The sequence below is a fragment of the Pleurodeles waltl genome, chromosome 11, assembly GCF_031143425.1.
Source record: "Pleurodeles waltl isolate 20211129_DDA chromosome 11, aPleWal1.hap1.20221129, whole genome shotgun sequence".
NCBI classification, from domain to species: domain Eukaryota; kingdom Metazoa; phylum Chordata; class Amphibia; order Caudata; family Salamandridae; genus Pleurodeles; species Pleurodeles waltl.
In genome coordinates this window covers 245,044,535-245,065,220 of record NC_090450.1, presented here as the reverse complement: position 1 = coordinate 245,065,220, position 20,686 = coordinate 245,044,535, and the positions used below count along the sequence as shown (strand labels likewise).

The following is a 20,686-nucleotide window of genomic DNA, read 5'->3' as shown; positions in this document are numbered from 1 at the left end:
TGTGCTTTGCTGGGCTGGCCTGCAGTTGCTGCTTCTGCCTTAAAGAGGACAAAGACTGGAATTTGTTGTGCATTCCTGCTTCTTAAGACTCCCCAAGGGCTTGACATGAGCTTGCCTCCTATTTTGAAGTCTTGGGGCTATTAAAGACTTCCTCTGCCAGCACCTGGACTCTCTGCTGAGTCTCCTGCACTGCCAAGTGTTGCCCCATTCAGTCCCTGGGACCTTGAAAAGTGAAGTTAGCAGAACAAGGACTGAAATCCACTCACAGAACATTGTGCAGGGAAATTTCTGACGTACCACCAGAAATGCGGCTGGGAAACGACATGCCACCTGCTTCGTGGTAAGAATTGACGCTCCTCCTGCATTGCGGCTAGGGGATCAATGCATCGTGGCTGGAGAAACACCTGCTTGTGGCTGCTTGTAACAACGCAAACCTCACAAAGCGGTTTTCTGACACAGTGTGACCTGATTTGTCATGCATCATCGCTGGTGTCTAAAATCAACGCAAGCCTACAAGGATCTGAGGTGCCCCTCCGGAAATCTACTTATCGCTCTCTTGCGTGGGAAGAAAACAACGCATAGCCAACCCGACCAGAGAATAAACAATTCATGGCCACACTTGCGAGTAATAAATTAACGCATCGCTGACTTTTTCCGACGCACGCTCGCCTGTGCGGCTTTATTTTTCATGCAAACCAGGTACTTTGTGTAAAATCAACGTTTCCATTGTTTTCAATGGAGCAAGACTCATATTCTCTTGAAAATTCCTATCTTGACTTGTGTATGTTGGATTTTTGTTGTTTTGGTCTTGTTTGACTTAGATAAATATTACATATTGGTGTGGTGTCCATTTTGTATGGTTTTTACTGTATTACTGTGTGTGTCGGTACAAATGCTTTACACATTGCTTCTGGGTTAGGTCTTTCTACTCGTGCCAAGCTTCCAAGGGAGTGAGTAGGGGTTAACCAGGTGTGTAACTTTATTGCCCTGACTAGAGTGGGGGTCCCTGCTTGGACAGAGTGCAAACCGCCTGCCAACCAGAGACTCCAATTCTAACAGCATCCTTTTAAGAAACTAAAATATAATAAATGATCTGTGGGTTCATGTGTTTGAAATGTTGAAACAGCTTCAGCCTTCAACTCAGGAAGCTTGCAGCCTTTAGTATAGGAAACTTCATACAAACTGAGCTTTTCAAACATTCATTCAGTTAAATTTTGCAAGTCTTTCAGAGTGGCAAAGTAATATTAGATCTAGGTTCATCCTATGCACGCAACTAGACTCTTAAGTACCAAGTTGCTACAGCTTCCATTTTCCTTTTTTGTTTTTTCTGTTGTAAGTGTCTGAAGTGGTCTAGGTCTCATGCCGATTTCTGTAATAATTGTGGAAAAATGTATGTAATTAATTGTCTGCCAATCAATTTTTTAAGCAATTGTGTTGAAGAATGGGCTCAACGTGAAAATTTGTGGACGATCTAAACTGTTTTTCAATAATGTTTGTGAGCAACCCACATGTTCTTAGAATGTTGTTCCAGATACATTCACTGTGTTCTAAATCCTAGTAGAATTTTGTGTTTGGATTTTGATTTAGCATAGTATGGTTCTCTTATTTTTGATTTTCTTTTTCACAGGTAAGATTGTATTGACCGGGGCCGGTTTTGCCCTTATTATTGCTCATCAGCCAGGTGTATCTTGGCTCCAGTGGCACAGGGCAGGTTTTGCCCTTATTATTGCTCATCAGCCAGGTGTTGCTTGGCTCCAGTGGCACAGTGTGCACGGGACCCACGTCTGGGCATACTCGACCCACTTAGTGTGTCACGATGAAACATACAAAGAAGTGATGGGTGGAATGTTTTAATTTATCACAGACTTTGGTAATTATATAGCCTGCATCCCAGCCTATTGTTATTTTGCACACCATGCCACCTCAGTTTAGACCCAGCCAGATGCAAATCAATCTTGACCCTGCTCCATTGGGAACAGTCCAGCCTGAATTCCCAGGCCAGGTGCTCCCTGAACTGGAACACAAACAACCCAAGACTGGTGTCAGCCTTATTAGGGCTCATCAGTCAGGTATAGCTTGGTTCCAGTGGCACAGTGTGCACATGACCTAAAGCTGGGCATACTCGTCTTACTACAACTTAGGGTATCACACTACAATATACAAAAAATGATGGATGGAATGCTTGAATTAACTTCAGCCACTGGTAACTATTTAGGGTCACATCTCAATCCATTGTTATTTTCACACCATACCACCTCAGTGTAACCTAGCCATATGCAAATCAATCTTGACCCTGCTCTAGTGGGAACAATCCATCCCAAACAGCCATTTTTTTAAGTGGCACGGTGGGCAAAAAATGATGGACTTGAATGCGACAATAAGTAATTGTCCGGGGCTGAGATGAATTCAAACATTCCATCCACCACCTTGTAATTGTTGCAGGTTATGCCTTAATTGTGGCGGGTATGCCCAGTAATAGGTCCCATGCTCACTGTGCCGTAGGAGTCAGCTGTACCTCACTGGTGAGAACCTAAGTATGCTGAAACCACTCTTTCGTTGCTTGTGGTCCCTTCTTCAGAGGGCCTTGTCTGGGAGTTTGGTTTGGATTCTTCCAATGGGGAGCAGTGTCTGCACTTATTTGCGTAAGAGAGGCCTTGGTCTAGAGTGGCAAGGTGGGCGAAAAGTGATGGCCTGGAATGAGATCCGAGAGATTGACAGTGGCAACTATTTCATCCATCACCTTGTTGGTGTTGAGGATACGAAGCGAGCATTAGACCAGCCAGGAATCAACTTCACGCAAAAGTTTAATTCTGAATTCATGAAAAAGAGAAAGACATGCTGCTGGTGGCCAGTGATACACCTGAACTACAAACAATTGAAGCAGGTGAGTGAGAAAGGATAGAGGGCAGACTATCACCCAGATGGGAAGGTCGTGGGAGCTGCCCATCTAAAGAGTAGTTTTCTAGTAGGTGGGCTGGCAGCAGGGGAAGGTAATAATTCTGCCAAGAGCAGGCATGCCAGAAGATGGAAGTAGTGTCACATTTCTATCCTAGCCATACTAATTACACCCTACAAGAGAAGGGGCTATGGGCAATGATTAGAATTGGCTATGGGAGTCATTTTGATACATCTCAATGTGCCTGCTACAAAGAGGGTCATGCTGGGCATGAACTGGCTCCAAAACATAGTTGTACTGTGAAATACTAAGTTTTTTGTTTTTTTAAATAAAGACAACAATCAACCAAAGTCCCAAAAACTCAGGCGTCAGTAATTGCATAGTACATTAAAATGCTGATGCCAAAGTATGTATGTACTAAAGTATAAAAAAAAGTGATGGATGGAATGCTTGAATTAATCTCACCCACTGGTAAAGATTCACGCAGCATCCCAATTCATCATTATTTTGCACACCATATCACCTTAGTTTGGACCCAGCTATATGCAAATCAGTCTTGACGCTGCTCCAAATGGAACACTTCAACCTAAACTGCCAAGCCATGTCCACCCTGAACCGGAACACAAACAACCCAGGACCAGTTTCTTCCTAGTTATGGGCTCTTCAGCTGGGTACACCTTGGTTCCAGTGACACAGTGTGCACAGGATCCGCTTCTGGTCATACCCATTCCACTTAGGGTGACACAATAAAGAATACAAAAAAGTGATAGATGAAATGCTGAATTAATCTTAGCCTCTGGCAAAGACTTTGGACTGCATCCCAATCCATCATTATTTTGCACACCCTGTCACACCAGTGATCCAGCTTTATGAAAATCAGTGTTGACCCTGCTCCAATCAGAACAGTCCAGGCTTAACTGCCAAACCAGATCCTCCCTGAATGGGAACACAAGCAATTCAGGACAATTTTTGTCCTATTTATGGGCTCATCAGCTGGGTGCAGCTTGGTTCCAGTGACACAGTATGAAGGGACCCATGTCTGGGCATACCTGTCCCACTTAGGGTGACACACTAAAGTATATAAAAAACAAATTGTGTGGAATGCTTGAAATAATCTCAACCTTTGGTAAAGAGTTGGGGCTGTATCCTAATCCATCCTTATTTTGCACATCATGTCACCCCAGATTTGACCCAGATATATGAAAATCAGTCTTGACCCTGCTACACACATAATAGTCCAGACCTCTCTGAACCAGGACACAAGCAACCCAGGACCGGTTTCGCCCTAGTTATGGATTTATCAGCCTGACACAGCTAATATATAGTATGTATGTAGCCACTTTCTCACATATGTTATACAACAGTTAATGGATCAATTTAAATCTGGCAACATGTTCAATTATTACTAGTTCAATAATTAGCACATTCTAGATGTGGGACAATTTTGTTGGGTTATTTTGTGTCTCATACATACTGTATAAGACACAGACAGTATATGTTTTGGTGTCTCAAAATAATCAAACAGTTCCAGACTCTGAAATCTTATACTCCACCAATCCTCTGAACTCCTGCTCTCACTCAGTTTGTTGGCTTTGATACATAAAAAATGGCCCTCGATATCCCTTGAGTGGGATCTTATCAGCATAAGCAACCAATATTCATCTAGCTGGTTCCTGGCAATATGCCACATCTTTCAAACAGATTTCCACCAGAGGAGGCATTACACAGCCCCAGTATATAGCCACATGGCGCTTGACCAATAACAACCTCATAGCAGTACGTTTTATGCACACCAGGTGGGGCATCTTTAACATAGTCCAAAAACCCAACCGGTGGAAGCGCCAGGCGTTACAATCTGTTTCTTTGTCAATGCAGCCATAAACTAGTGTCCAGAATCCAGCCACAGCAGAGCACGTCCAGGACAAGTGCAAAAAGGCTGCCTCACTGGCTTCACACCTAACACTACTGAGTCATGCAACAAGCCCAATCTGCAGAGCATAGCAGGGGTACGATACGTTTTACTGAGGTATTTGACCTGTATCAAACATAGCCTATAATTTGTTGACAGGACTCCTGTCTGAATACAGAAGAAGTGCTGCTGCTCGTCTGAGATTTCAGAATCAAGTGCAGTCTGCTTTGCAACTTTTGAATACTGGCTCCTGCTGCATGGTGTTGCACAGTGGGTTACAGATGGGGGATCATTCTGCTGGCCAAACTGGACCATGGCCAGTATATTCAATTTGAGGAGGCAGTTTAGAGAATGTTTTTGTTTTTGGTTCCTTGCATGTGGCTCATATTTGCTGATAAAGAAGCACATTTATGGGTGTGCAGTTGGTGAGACTTAGTGGTGCCTGGAGAAAATTAGGTTAAATGTACCCCACTACCGTCACGCCCAAGTGTCTCATTTGATCCACACTGGTGTGTCTGTGGTGGGGAGCTGCAGGCTTTTATAGCACTGTGCAGAGTGACAGTTGATGTTCGTTCTCCTTATATAATTACCAGATAGGGCCACCTAGACCAGGGGTCCTGTCTCCAGGTTACCATGCTCATGGTTGTTTGAACAATTTCCTCCATTTCGAATGAAGTATTGAGGTAAGGTCTTTGCTCATCATCTAGCCACAGTAATTGAATTAAATTAAAAAAGGCAAGAGTATCATCCAAATCAACCTCTACTCTCGCTTCATACAGAGAGGCATAATAATTGTGAAACAAGGCTCATTGTCATTACCAAGAATTTCAATAAAATGTGCGCTGGCCCAATTTTGACTCAGCAGTAAAGCCAATGCTTTCCCAGCTGAATCCCTCTCTCCGTATCTCCTGGCTGTGGCTTCCTTGTGGAAGAAATGGATTTCCCTAGATTCTGCCTCATGAAAGAGAGTTTAAGCCAGATTTGCACCAGCGTCTGTCCTTCACCGGAAGATAATTACTAGACTTCTAGGGCTCTAATCTCATTCTCCAGTATGGAGGGCTACATCTTGTTTGGAGATATGCAAGCACTACGGAACACAACCGTAAATGCTTCCCGTAGTATAATAAAGTGTAAGATTCTAGAGATGAGGCACTGAAGGCGAAATAGTCCAGACTTTCAGTTTTAATTTCATTTTTAACACCAATTTTGAGACCATTAAGCAAAAGCTGTCAATTGAACCCCCCACCACTCCAATGCTAGTCAGGGCAAGCTCCAGGAGCATTGCAGCGTATTCTGAGAGCATTCTTGGGAGATGTTCCACCCACTAGATTTAAGCACCAGCATCACTGATCACAAACCAGTAGTCATTTCTTGACCAGGCATTGCATGAGGAAGTGATGCGCATGCCCTCACTATCCTCAGAATGGAGCTCCGAAGTTAGAGGAGATCATGATCTGTGATGACGGTGTGTAATTGCTGATCAGCTCTTAGATGAGGTCTTCTTGTGGACTGAGATTTGTCAGACTGTGGGGCAAGAACCACATTAAAGTCCCCACCTCAAAGGACAGTGGAGTGCCCAAACCCAAGAATGTGGTGCTAGATGTCTAGAATAATGACCAGAGAGTCAACATGAGACCATATACACACAGAATTATGATGTTTTTTACCCAGTCACACCTCATTTAACACAATGTATTTAACTCCTTGTCCCATACAATCTGGTCTGGAGCATGTGCCATTGCATTTCCTTCTTGGTCACCACAGCCACCCCTCTTGTTTTTTGTCTTCCATTAGGTCTAACTCCTGTAGGATTGCAGTGTCAATCCTATGCCATTTAAGATATAAGTAGACTTGATGCACCTCGGGTGATCATTTTTGATAGAAGATTAATTGTGTACATAAAGAGGTATCCTACTCATGGTATCCAGTGTTTGCATGAGGCCAGTGGGACAACCAGATAACTATTGTCATCCTTTGAAAAGCTCTCAACTTCAAGGAACTAAAAGAAAAGTGATGTCTGAGATCTAAAGGGAGGAAACAAAAACAGTGAAACATTGCCCTCCTGCCTCAAACTTCAACCCCCCGACTTGTTGAAGAGTTCCATTGAACCGCATAATGGAGCAAGCCCACTAAAATGTGTGAAAAAAATACAATACATAACAAGTGAGATCCCATAGTAACTCAGCGAACCAGGGGTACTCTCAGGAAAGGGTGAGTGGCCAGGTTACAGAACAATAATTGAAATGGAGATCCAAATTCTGAGCCATAGGGTTTAGATAGCAGATGACCTGCCACTGTGGGGGTAGAGGCACCTCTAGGTGAACAGTATGCTCAGTCATTTTCACTGAGGTGCCCATCCAGGCAACCAGCTTTGGTGTTATCTCCTCTAGGTACGTACTGGGTTTGTCTATGGCAGACCTTTGTGGCCCTTTGGGGTCATCAAAATAATATCCCTTCCCATTGACAGTGACCTGGAGTTTGGCCAGGTGGATGAGAGCATATGGTATTCAAGCTTTCATAGAAAGTCTCTTGGCAGGAAGGAATTTTCTACTTGCAGCCTGCACCTGTAGGGTGAAGACAGGATATATCGTAATCTTACATCCTTGGAGTTGTAGCTCTCCATGTTCCCAGAACAGCCTCAAAATTATATCACAATAACTCAAATGACCGGTGACAATCGAGTGCAACACACACACCCTGGGAGTAGAACATGGTTACAGAGAGTGATACACACATCTCACACAAAATATTGGGGTCAGATGACCTTCAAAAATGAGTTTGCAGCAAGGTCTTAATGTACGTTTACATTCTGTCCATTACAGTCAGTACAAGTACACCAAGGATTCATAGGTTATTCCTCCTAGATTGTGCCTCAAAATCCACATGTTTAGCATTATTGACATCCAGCATCTTCTCCATCCTTAACAGTTGCTTGTTGCGCATACAGGCATCATATTCAGTGTCAAACATCCTGTATTCCAGCTGATCAATGCAGCTCTCTCGCTTATCGATTCTGTCACTCATTTGGTTGAGCCGATTCATAGGGGTGTCAATTTTATGATCTATGGTGCATGAACTATGTTGCATTTCAGTCAACAAGCCTTTCATATCAGAGTTGGGGCAATACTCTGCAAGTCCCCTGTCCAGCAACTTATCTCGGCTTTGCCCTTCAGTGGTGGGTCAGGAGACGTACTGTTTCTCAAAATGTGATTAAAACTGATTACACTTTTGCTTGCCAATGTTTGATGAGATGTAAACATTTGAGCAGGCAGTATCAATGGCAGCGAATTTGCCACTGATACCACTCCAACTTTGAAGTTACCCATGTTTGATCGGAGGTAAAGAGTTGAGCAGGGGTTATCCAAGGCAGCGAAGTAGCTAAGGATTTATTCCACTCCATCTTTGATGTTTCCCGTCGGGCACACCCCATTAAAAAGCACCCAGGTCCCACCTCACCCTTGCTGTGGTATAGTTCTAGGGCATTACAAGCAGAATTTAGGAGTAAGCTTAAAATTAGCTAGGTACCAGACTTTACTCAGAGGGGCTCAGCAGTACGTTTCGGCTTGGTGAACATGCAGATATTGTGAGGGCAAATAGCCCTTCGCAGGTCTATTTATGGCATCTGCAGTTCCACTGGTTGTGGATCAAAGGAGCAGTGAGTGGGGGATAGGCCGATCTCACATTGCACTGTGCTCCCCTAGCATAGCATGCTTTTCGGCATAGGCAGGCTACGTGACAGCAGGTAAAGTTACGCAGCCACTTGAGCAAGCCACAACCACAAGTAAGGCCAGGGCCCCCAGCCCCCTTAGGTGATTATCTGTGCAGTAATGACATGGTGAGGGTTCAAGACGCTCCTCGGGCCAAGTGTCTCTCATCTTTCTTTCTTCCATCCGGTGCAAGAGGAAGTTCCAGGTCCCCAATCTGGGCGCAGCACACAGCAATATATGGCCCGGTGCCTAAACTTCCAGCAACAGAGCAGCCGCACAGCAGCCACAAAGCCCCAAGTGCTTGCTGTGTCAGTACCATGCCCACAGCCTGTCCTACCCAGAGATCATCCACATGGATGGTCCACTCCGACTCCAGTGCACACACCGAGGTTTCAGCCAGTCCTGGTCCCCTCACAGCCTCACCTTGGCCCGGTGTATTCTGCCCGGTGGTCACACCCCCGACCGTGCCTGCTGTCATCATCCGCTTCACAAGCAGGCCTCAGGTCTGGCTGGCAACCCTGGTGCAATCATAGTCCCCAAACTTAATTCAAATTATAGCCAGTCACCATGGCACGACAACCTGCTGCATACTGTGCTGTATCTGATGCAGATGAGTCGGATCAATGTTAGATAAACTCCTGGCCTGCAGAGTCTCACAGAGTGCTGCACATCTTGCTGTCCAGCTGTCTGGCACACCCGAGACTGTGAATTGTTTTAGGGGTAGCAGACATCAGCTCAATACATAGTTATACTTTCAGGAAACAGATGTCAATGGAAAACCTGCCTATCGTGCACGTAGGCTACATTTGTCATGGTGGTGGGTGTCAGACAACTTTTGGGGCTTATATGACCTTTTCCCTATGTCTGGTAGTTGAAACAAGTATCATCACATGAAAGGTAATTTGGAGAGAGGCTTCTGAAATATTGTCATTCCCTGCTCTTCACGTTCAGGGGGTGAATGAGCTTAACAGGAAGGGAACCACATTCTGGAACATAGCCATAAAAAAAATCTTCAGCAACTGATCTTAATTCTCGCCTACTGTATACAGTGCTTTAAGTGTGCCAGGGCCTGCCAGATTGAACCCCGGGAAACCAAAACAAACACACATTGAACTGCGACCTCAACCACACCTGTGTTTCTGTCCTTCATTGGCTGAGGAAAAAACTGTCTACCTGCTTGTCACACGTCGGAGCTTCAATTCACCATCACTGGAAGTTCTTTTTGTGACACAGGGACAAATTGAAATGGAAGATTAAGTCATTTAACACTGATGACTAATTTAATTCCAAGGCCCATATTTATACTTTTTTAGCGCCGCATTTGCGCCGCTTTTGGACGCAAAAAGGCGCGAACTTACAAAATACAATTGTATTTTGCAAGTTTGCGCCGCTTTTGCGTCAAAAAATGACGCAAATGCGGCGCTAAAAAAGTATAAATATGGGCAAGTGAGTAACCAGGTTAATCCTGTTTGTTTACATTACTCTCCTCAGGTAGGGACAGCAAGCAGTCAAGACACTTCTCATTTTGAAACTGAAATATGGCCCAGAATAGTAGTGCAATGGAAACCTTTATATAAATATCCTCTTGCCTTTTGATTTTAATTATTCTTTGTTCAATAGGACTTTTCTCATAAAGCTGGAATCCACAGGTTTCGATTCTACTTTATTAGGGTGCACCTCCACTAACAAGCCATACCTCTTTGCAGTTTCGTTAGATACGCTTTTCAGGCCACACCCGTTTAGAACCACTGCCCAAACATTTTCATGTCACTTAAAAGCGCTTTCTTGCCAGACAAATCCACGCCTGAAATGGTTTAAAGAAGATGATGGAGAAACACTGCAATGCCTTCTTTAAATAAAGAGCATACCCACCCCTCGTGAAACAGCAAAGCATTCAAAAGTGAGTAAATGTGTGCACGGTCAGAAGACTATTGGCATGTACAGTTAAAGGGTTAAAAACAACTAGTTAACCTTGGTAACAGCTGAACACAGAGTGTGCTAACACTAGATAGTGCAACATAAGATTAAGGATTTTTCAAACAACGTGCAATTTCAGGAAAAAAGGTAACTACATCGAACCTCTTCTAAATATTGGTTATCGGTATTATACAGATAATGAAAATTGGCATTTCTGACTCAGTCTTCTAGCCAAAGACTCCTTACCTTAGAATTTCCCCAGTCGCCAGACTGGAGCCGGAAGATTTTTTGTGAGCAGTACTCCTGTGCACTGGTAGGTGGAGTCATTCAGCTCTGGGTGCGATGTCCACACCGGAAATTACATTCATGCCATCTGTAGAGGCACCACCTAGGCGCGATGATGTCAGTTTCCCTCGGACAGGAAATCCAAGAGGGTGGACACTTTGGGGAAGATATTTAATACCACAAGCCTAGCATTGTGATCCATGAACACAGCATGCCTTTTGGGACCCTACTCCCACGCTCTGTTGAACACAGTTGTGCAGATGCTGCCAATGGTGCCGGAGGAGGCCTGGGTGGTACTCTTTCAGGCTGTCACTGACAGGATAAATCCAGCAAAGTTCACTATACATTGCGGACTTGGCATGACCAACTCACCGTGCTGGGCGGTTTCATTGAGGCACAATGCCTGGTTGAGGACGACTGGCTCAGGGGATGGCTAATCATCTCCAATGGATATGCCCTTTAATGGCTCCAGTCTCTTTGGAGGCAAGGCGGATTCGGAGCTGGAGTGCTTTGAGGGCAGTCCGGCTATGACTAGTTCCTTGGGCCTTTCTCTGGCCCCACATCACCAACAATCCACCTTTTGTAGCTGCAGAAGGTGCTTTGAGCTTCATCAATCCCATCTCAGCCACATGCTGTGCACACTCCACAGCCTCTGCCTGACCAAGGGCTTGGTACCCACAGACCTCGTGGATAAGGCAGCCAGTGGTCAGGTCAGTTCACTACCCACCCTTGACAGCAACAGCAACCAAACCCTCCTAATCTGTCCTTGTACCATTGCAGGTATCCCGTTGGTGACAGGATTCACCGTCCCTGCCTCACTGGCAGTCCATAGCATCGGACAGGTGGGTTTTGCAGATCGTCTGAGCGAGCTACTCCCCCTTTCGTGACCACACCCTAATGCCACCATCTTACAACAGGCTGACAGAGGATCATCTATCCCTCTCTACAAGGAAGTCACGTCTCTTTTGGGCAAGGAAGCCATACTAGAGAGTGTGGCAACACCAGGAGGGGGTCGTGGTTAGTCTATCCGCTAATCTGTGATGCCAAAAAAGGACATAGACCTTAATGCTTTTCTAGACCTATTGCCTCTCAACTACTTCCTTGAGATGGAGAAGTTCAAAATGCTGACGTTAGCTTAGGTCCTATCTGCCCTGGACCCAGGAGACTGGATTGTAGCACTGGACTTGCACATTTACACATTTCCGTCCTGCCAGCCCACACGTTACGTGCGGTTCACGGTAGGCTAACAGCATTTTCAGTTTGTTTTGCTCACTTTTGGCCTTAATAATGCCCCTCGGGTGTACACTAAGGTGATGACGGTGGTTGCAGCTTATTGGACAAGATCAGGGGTGTCAGTCTTCTCCTACCTCAGCGACTAGCTGTTGAATGCAGGCTCACCCCAGGTTGTGTTCTCCCACCTCCAAACTACGGTGGACCATCTTCATTCGCTTGGGTGACTATCAACATGCCAAAGTCATATTTGACTCCCTCGCAGACATTCTGTTAGAAATGGGGTCTTTGGTTGGCAGTAAGGTTACCCCCTGTACAAGCAACGACCCTCACGCTAGTTAACCCCTGCTCACCCCCTTGGTGGTTTGGCACAAGCAGGCAGGCTTCACTTTAGAGTCTAGGTGTAAATATTTGTACCAACACACACAGTAACTCAGTGAAAACACTACAAAATGACACAACACAGGTTTAGAAAAATAGAAAATATTTATTTAAACAAAACAAGACCAAAATGACAACAATACACCATTCATAAGTCAAGTTAGGAATTAAAAAGCAAAAAGAGTCTTAAATCCTTGAGAAAACAGTAAAAAACACTGTTAGCGTTGAAAAGTACCTTGGTAGCGTCAAAATAACATGCACCGGTGAGTGTGCTTCAGAAAAAGCTAGCGATGCGTTGATTTCTCACCTGCAAGCGAGACCGTGCATCGTTTCTCCTCCTCCGGTTGGGTTGGCGTGGGTCGTTTTCCCTCTCTGCAGGAGAGCAATGCGTTGATCCAGGCAAGCACTCAGGTCCGGGCAGGCTTTGCATTGTTTTTCCACGGCCACCGAGGTTTGTGTTGAAAATCCTGCAGCACGGTATCAGCAAAACCACGCTATGTGGGTTGCACGTTGTTTCTCCAGCTGCGTGCATCGATCTTACAGCTGCGGAGCATGGATTTCTACAGCGAAGCCGGCGGCGCTTTGTTTCTCAGCCACGTCTCGGAAGGTGTGCCGCAATTTTCCATGCACGGCGGTCTGTGCGTGGATTTTCTAACTTGGTCTGTCAGCTTCACTTGCCAAGGCCCCAGGAACTGGACAGGGCACCACTTGGCAGGGCAGGGGTCTCAGCAGAGAGTCCAGTTGCTGGCAGGAGAAGTCTTTGATGGCCCTGAGACTTCAACAACAGGAGTCAAGCTCAGGACAAGCCCTTGGAGATTTCTTTACAAGCAGGAATGCACAACAAAGTCCAGTCTTTGTCACCTTGCACAGGTAGAAGCAGCAACTGCTGGATAGCTCTACAAAGTACAGACACAGGCAGGGCAGCACTTCTCCTCAACTCTTCAGCTCTTCTCTAGGCAGAGGTTCCTCTTGATGTCCAGAAGTGATCTAATTTTCAGGGGTTTGGGTGCCCTTCTTATACCAGTTCTGCCTTTGAAGTAGGCCTACTTCAAAGGAAAGTCTCTCTTGTTTGTGAAATCCTGCTTTGCCCAGGCCAGGCCCCAGACACACACCTGGGGGTTGGAGACTGCATTGTGTGCACAGCCCTTTCAGGTGTAAGTGACCACTGCTCCCCTTCCTCCTAGCACAGGTGGCTCATTAGGACAAGCGGGCTACACCCCAGCTCCCTTTGTGTCACTGTCTACAGAGAGGTGCAAACAGCCCAACTGTCAAACTAACCCAGACAGGGAATTCACAAACAGGCAGAGGCACAGAATGGTTTAAGCAAGAAAATGCTCAGTTTCTAAAAGTGGCATTTTCAAACACATAATCTCGAAACCAACTTTACTAAAATATGTATTTTTAAACTGTAAGCTTAGAGACCCTAAACTCCACATGTCTATCTGCTCCCAAAGGGAATCTACGCTTCAGTCGTTTTCAAAGACAGCCCCCATCTTAACCTATGAGAGAGATAGGCCTTGCAACAGTGAAAAACGAATTTGGCAGTATTTCACTGTCAGGACATATAAAACACATTAGTATATGTCCTACCTTAAACATACACTGCACCCTGCCCATGGGGCTATCTAGTGCCTAACTTAGGGGTGTCCTAGATGTAAGATAAGGGAAGATTTAGGCCTGGCAAGTGTTTACACTTGCTAAGTCGAATTGGCAGTTAAAACTGCACACACAGACACTGCAGTGGCAGGTATGAGCTATGTTTACAGGGCTACTAATGGGGGTGGCACAACCCGTGCAGTAGGCCCACTAGTAGCATTTGATTTACAGGGCCTGGGCACCTCTAGTGCACTGTACTAGGGACTTACCATACACATTTTATATAGGAGCACTCGCACTTTAGCACTGGATAATCCTTGCTTGTTGCACCACTGGATTCAAGCTAGCCTGGCTGATGAAGAGTGATACCCTGAAACCGGTCCCAGGATGCTTGAATCCTGTCCAGGGAGAATCTGGCTTGGCAGTTCGGGCTGGACTGCTCCTCTTGGGAGCAGAGTCAAGACTGATTTGCATATAGCTGGGTCCGAACTAGGGTGACATGGCAAGGAAAATAACAATGGATTAAACCCAGACCTGTGACTGAGGGTGAGTGTTTGAAAAGTTTCAACACTCCGTCCATCATTTTATTTTGTGATATTGCCTTGTGCGCCCTAAGTGGCTAGGGTATGACCAGACATGGGTCCCTTGCTTGCTGTGCCACTGGATTCAAGCTAGCCTTGCTGTTGAAGGGTGATAACCTGAAACTGGTCCCAGGATGCTTGAATCCTGTTCGGAGAGGACCTTGCTTGGCAGTTTGGGCTGGACTGCTCCTATTGGGAGCAGGGTCATGACTGATTTGCATATAGATGGGTCTGAACTGGGGTGAGGTAGCAAGCAAAATAATGGTGGATTAAACCCAGATCTGTGACTGGGGGTGAGTGTTTGAAAAGTTTCAACACTCTGTCCATCATTTCATTGTGTGATTTTGTCTTGCGTGCTCTTCCACCAGAGCTAAAGCTATGGCAACTCAGATAGCACATGGAATTCTGGTCCTGGATATCTGCCAGGCAGCAATGTAGTCCTGTTTACACTGATATCCAAGACACTACTGCCTGGATAATGGGAAAGGCACTTTGCCCATTTGGTCCTGCAGAACATCCTCATCTGAAATTGGTAGGCGGACCCACCCCTGTGGATTGTATTGTTTGGGTATCTATTCTAAGGTAAGGAATCAGCGTCTAGAAGTCTCTATCAGATCATCAAGTTACTTACCTTCAATAACACCTTTTCTGGCAGAGATTATGGGCCTGATTTAGAGTTGGCAGACAGGTTACTCCATCACAAACATGCAAGATATCTCGGCTGCTGTATTACTACTGCCAAAGGCTATTATGGGATCGTAATATGGCGGACAGGATATCCATCACATTTGTGATGGAGTAACCACCTCTGCCAAACTCTCAATCAGGCCCTATATCTAGATGGAGATTAATTACCGACCCACCCATCAGCCCAACTCTGCGAATGGATTTCTTGGGACAGAGCTGTTCCCTGTCAGGGCCCTAGTTTTCCACACCAGCGGTCAGCATTCCTATGGCTTTGCGCTTCTGGAATGAAAAGAAACTGACATCAGCACACCCAGGTGGTTCCTCTATATGTGCAGCGGACTTCACCTCCTGCCAACGACGCACGCAAAGCTGAACAACGGCACCTACCAGCATGCAGGTGTATTGCTCACAAAAATTTTCCAAATTCAGTCGGACGCTGGAGGAATTTCTAAGGTAAGGAGTCTGCAGCTAGATATAGTCTCTACCGGATAAGGCACTACCGAAGGTAACTAACATGCTTGTCAAGTCACACGACCGGCTTACTTTTAATTCGAGCAAAAAATACCATTCCCCACCCTCGTCATCAGTATGATGTAAAGTGTACCTCGATTAAAGACGTCAACCAGTGAATTATGTCACAATGCATCTCAAAATGTAATCAGACGCTATCAAATAAAGCAACATTCTAGAGCGCCTATTGGTGATAGTTAGCTAATCTTTTTTTCCTCTACTCTGTACTGCCCCTTTAATCGAACAATTTCAGTTAAGGTGGTTTTACACAGGAATTCGATTTATATAGTCTTGCTGCAATATAATTTCATGTTTTAAGAAATATGAAAATGTGTAATGCTCTGGTGTTTTAGATCTGTAGCATTTTGACTTCAGTGGACCCCCACTGAATCATTTTTGGAAATCGGGGAGCCCACCAAACCAATTTCTAACAATTGAATCTCAAAAAGTATTACAAAAATTACAGAGACAGATATACATATTAAAAAAATTACAGAGACAGCAGTGGCGGCCGGAAATTTTAGGAGGGAGGGCGGCAGGCGGGAAGCACAATCACACTCATTTATTCACACACGTACACACATCCATTCGCAGCACTCATCAACATTCAAACATACACGACCGCACCAAACATTCATTTAAAAAAAACACACACTTACCTTCAGCTCGGAGGTCCCAGGAGGCTTGGGACTACTGCTGGGAAGGCAGCAGTCCCAACTTCGTCACAGAGTGGGATGGGGTCAGTGAGACTTCTGACCTCACCCCACTCTGTGACGAAGTGTCACTGATTGACACTCACCCTTGGCGCTTCAGTGATTAAACCTGAATCGCCCAGGTAGTAGTCAATGGGTGACGCTTCCCTGAGACACAGACATACATCGAACACACAAAGTATGAAAGAGTTTCTTTAACAACAACAAAAATATACAAACATCAACATCTTATTTTAAATGGGAAGGTTGAAGCTTTTCAAATGTTAGCATCATTTCTAAAATACAAAGCAATATAGTAGACCTTAGCATATAACTATGTATGTTTTGTTCCTAATGCATCCTTTGGGCTTGTCAGTCATACTAGCACTTCAGCTACTGCCACCAGTCCTCTCTACAAATGTGAGCTGTATTTGCTCTGATCCCATGAATCAAGCTAAGCATACCAACTGAATGTTTACGCTCCAAATCTTTCACACTTACAGAGCGTTTGTAATTTTTAGGGTCGAGCCTGCATTGCATGCGCTCGCGCATGCGTATCGCAGCGAGACACTTTTGTATTTAGAAAAGGGCTCGAAGCCCTGTCAACTTCACGTCAGTGTTTTTTATTGGTTTGTGGGCTTGCCTAATAAAATCTGCTTGCTTTCATTAGTCGTAGGCTTGCATACGTCATGCCTTTTCCGGTGGCTAGCCCTCCTCTAGCGCAGCGACCAAGTACAGAAAACATGCGAGGCTCGCTGTTTTCCATCGGGCTCGTGGACTTCTTTTTCTCTAATTTACGAGCGCGATCTCGCTTGGCAGAAGTCGAGCGCATTACATAGTTAATTTCCCTTTTTCGGGTTGTGTACATAAATGCACTTTTGCCCGATAGGTGAAAAGTCGGGTTAGGAGTTTACAACGCCATCATCTCTAACATGAGCAAACGCGAGACCCGTTGCATTGTAAATGCTTGTTTTAGTTTTACGATGTGTTCTTTACATGTATATAATTTATCAATCTCGCGGAACCTTTGAGTAGGCATGTTTGACCCCCCACAGGTCAGCAAACCACAGTCTAGTTACCCCTGTTATAGTTAGTTGCGTCTCTGGCCCTTCCTATGTTTATTTTACAAACCTGTTTCTTTTCTCCTCCTTATTGCAGATTTTTGAATTGATATTGCTTTTTTATCCTTAAAGTTTTAACATATCTATCTGCTTTTTTGTATGGTGTTTGATATTTACTTTACCGATGCAACAAAGGCCTGAAAGACCAAAGTGTGTTTAAAACTCTGTGAACTGAAGCACCGAAGCCATAGTTCCCTCTTGTCCTGTAGGCAAAAAAAGCTTAGCGGCCAAGTGACTCATGTCACATGTAACACGTTCGGCCAATCCTGGCTTTTTAGCTGGCAGCATTTTTCATCCTGGGGTCTTAAAACCATGTGAATGGGGCTAATCATTATTCTCATAGTTATATAAAACAACTTTACGTTGGTTAAAAGGGCAGGACTGTTTAAGCAGCGATGCCACAGTTGCTTCTGTTTAGGAAACAGCGAAATTACTGTGATCTGCTATTGAATGCCTGTCTCACCTAATGAACTAATTCCACACATGCACACTACCAATGATTATTTACTTTTTCCCAAAGAGTGTGTCAGATGCTTTATTTGTTCAAAAACGTTTTTGCAGGTTTGTTTTCCGTGGGCTGGCCAGTTTTTCTCAGTGTTACACCCAACATTAAAGAAGAAGGAGCCATGAAAGAAGATTCTGGGATGCAAGACACGCCCTACACAGAGGTCAGAGACTATCATTTGTTAGTCACCTTGCAACACTCCTGCCTCCTTCTGTGCTGTGTGATCAGGATAACATTCTTTTTCCAACAGAGAACGCACATGAAGCGAATTGATCGTATTCATTTTTAATAATAGAGAAATATGAAATGGAGAGACAAGATAATGGAAATGTGTAATTTTACCATCGTATCTGTTAACTGATTAACAAAATCTGTTACCTCTTGCATGTGCTTTGCACACGTGCACATAAAATAAAAAGTGTAAAATGTACTACTCCACTGGTCAGCGGGCTATTACGTAGTTGTAACAAAAGTTTGCACCCTAGGGCTAACATATGCCGAGCTTACATATTTGGGCATGTGTAGGCTGATTCATGAGGGACATGCTTTCTGCTGTGCTTCTGCATGTCCTTTTTATACCTATGCATGATCAGCACAGTTGCAGCCCAGGTGCAAGGGTAGATAGTAGCTCAATGCAATTTGGGATCTTGACCTATGCTTGCCTTGCCAGTGTCCATTATAGCAGTGATGATACATTATATATATATATTGCAATGCAGTTTTACAACTTCACTGTGTTTTTAAATGTAGTGCTTAATTTAAAAAAAGTGCAAGGATACTAAGACCCTAATTTATACTTTTTTTGCACCGCATTTGTGTCATTTCTTGACGCAAAAGAGGCACAAACTTACAAAATACAATTATATTTTGTAAGTTTGCCCGCTTTTGGTAAAAAAAAAAAACACAAATATTGCGCAAAAAAAGTATAAATCAGGGCCTAAGTTTTTCTCAGATTCTCTCCACCAGTCTGTCTGCATAAACTTCCGTCTGTCAAAGTTCAGCAGCCTCTGGTGCGCATACTAATGTATTTTACCCATGTGCACTTGTAAAGCTGGATTTGTATATCCATTTTTTAAAAAGTATGGCCGTGCTCACATACAAGCACGTTCCACAAAAATTAGAATAGTAAATATTTCTATTTTTGACTACATGTTGATTATATGCCTCTCCCTTGAATTCCAGGGGAGGGACTGAAAAACAGGCCCCTCCGGGAGGCACAGATAGGTGAGAGAGCTTGGCTGTGTTGTGAAACAGTCTGTCATGAACGGAAGTCTAAGGAAGGAAATAGCACCTTGGCAGCTTTTTGAATTATAAAATATAGCAATAATGAGTCGTCAGTAGAACCCTCAGGATTTTGGGCCCCTGGGCCACAACACCTGCAGCATCAATGAAAGATATGACCCTGGAGATTGGGTGGTTAGAACACTGGTATGGCCAAAAGCTGGAATTGCCAAAGACCATGGCTCCTGTGCCTAGTTTGTAAAAGGTTAAGTGCAGGTGACCAAAATTTTGCTCAGAAGTCTGCAGCTGGTGCTGTGGAATATTGGAGATGCTGAATACCGAAGCTGCATCATCTACAACTCATGCCTCTTTCATCCACCACGAAACACTCCCTGCCCCTTCTTCTCGCCCTTGGGAATTGTTTTTCATCTTTACTTTCTTTTCTCTGTCAATGTTTACCGTCTTTCCCTTCCTCCTTCTTTCCCCCATTTGTGTTTTTTGATCTTTTGCTGTGATGAGGAAAAATAGGTGCTGTTACCCAAAAATGGGTGCCAGGGGGCACCACCTGCCACTACATGCTCAAATTAAGCACCGCAAACCTCCTAGGTTTTGATTTAACCTTATGTCTTGTTTTCTACCTTTCTGCACTCCTTCCTTTTTATCTCAGCCTTGCAGGTTGATTTCATCTCCGCCTCTGCTTTTGTTTTTCTATCTTTCTTTTACTCTTTATTTCTCCATTTCTGCTTTTTTTTCTCCCTTGCTCTAGGTCAAGGTGTAACAATTTAAATTAAGCCTTTTCACAAAATGTGTGTAGTGCCACCAGCACTCACAGGCACAAATGAAGCACATATTGAAAGTGACAAATAATTGTGTCATAGGAAGCTCTCTTTAAAGTTTGTCATCTGAGAAGCACTGTGTGCCCTCTTGTGAGTGGAAGTACATGGTCCCTAGACAACAGCAGGTTGGACTACAGGAACACCCTCTACACATCAATCACAAAGCAACTCACCAGAAGACTGCAACCATCCAGAACTCAGCAGCCAGACTCATCCTCAATCTCCGACACAGAACTCATATCACGCCACAACTCAGGAAGCGCCACTAACTCCAAATACACAAACAAATTCAGGGCACTACACAACTTAGGTCCCACATACTTGAAAAGTCGCATCACATTTCACCAATCCATAGGACTCCTACTTGCCACATCCCACACATACACAGAACCAGATCAGGAAGATGGGCATTCTCTCCTATCACGCCTAAAGCATGGAATAATCTCCCACTCCAAATCAGTTCTTGTAATAGAATGTAAAGAATGTAAGGTGAATTTGTAGAGCACTGCTTGTCACCAGTGAGGGCATCCAGGTGCTGAATAGTCGAGAGTAGGCATGTGGTGAGGCTGGGTCTGTGTACAGGCAGTTTGGATGGTTCTGCAGGAAGACTAA

The 20,686-nt window shown here is 44.5% G+C and overlaps 1 protein-coding gene across 5 annotated transcripts in view; it reads left to right on the top strand.

The window, feature by feature from the left end:
* DOCK10 (dedicator of cytokinesis 10) overlaps positions 1-20,686 on the top strand; it is a 1,618,956-nt gene that overhangs the window by 1,387,891 nt on the left and 210,379 nt on the right. For all 5 annotated transcript variants that reach the window (XM_069213493.1, XM_069213489.1, XM_069213490.1 and 2 more), the window contains exon 48: positions 18,074-18,180. In XM_069213493.1, the coding sequence (XP_069069594.1) occupies positions 18,074-18,180 (107 nt within the window). The remainder of the gene's footprint in view (positions 1-18,073; positions 18,181-20,686) is intronic.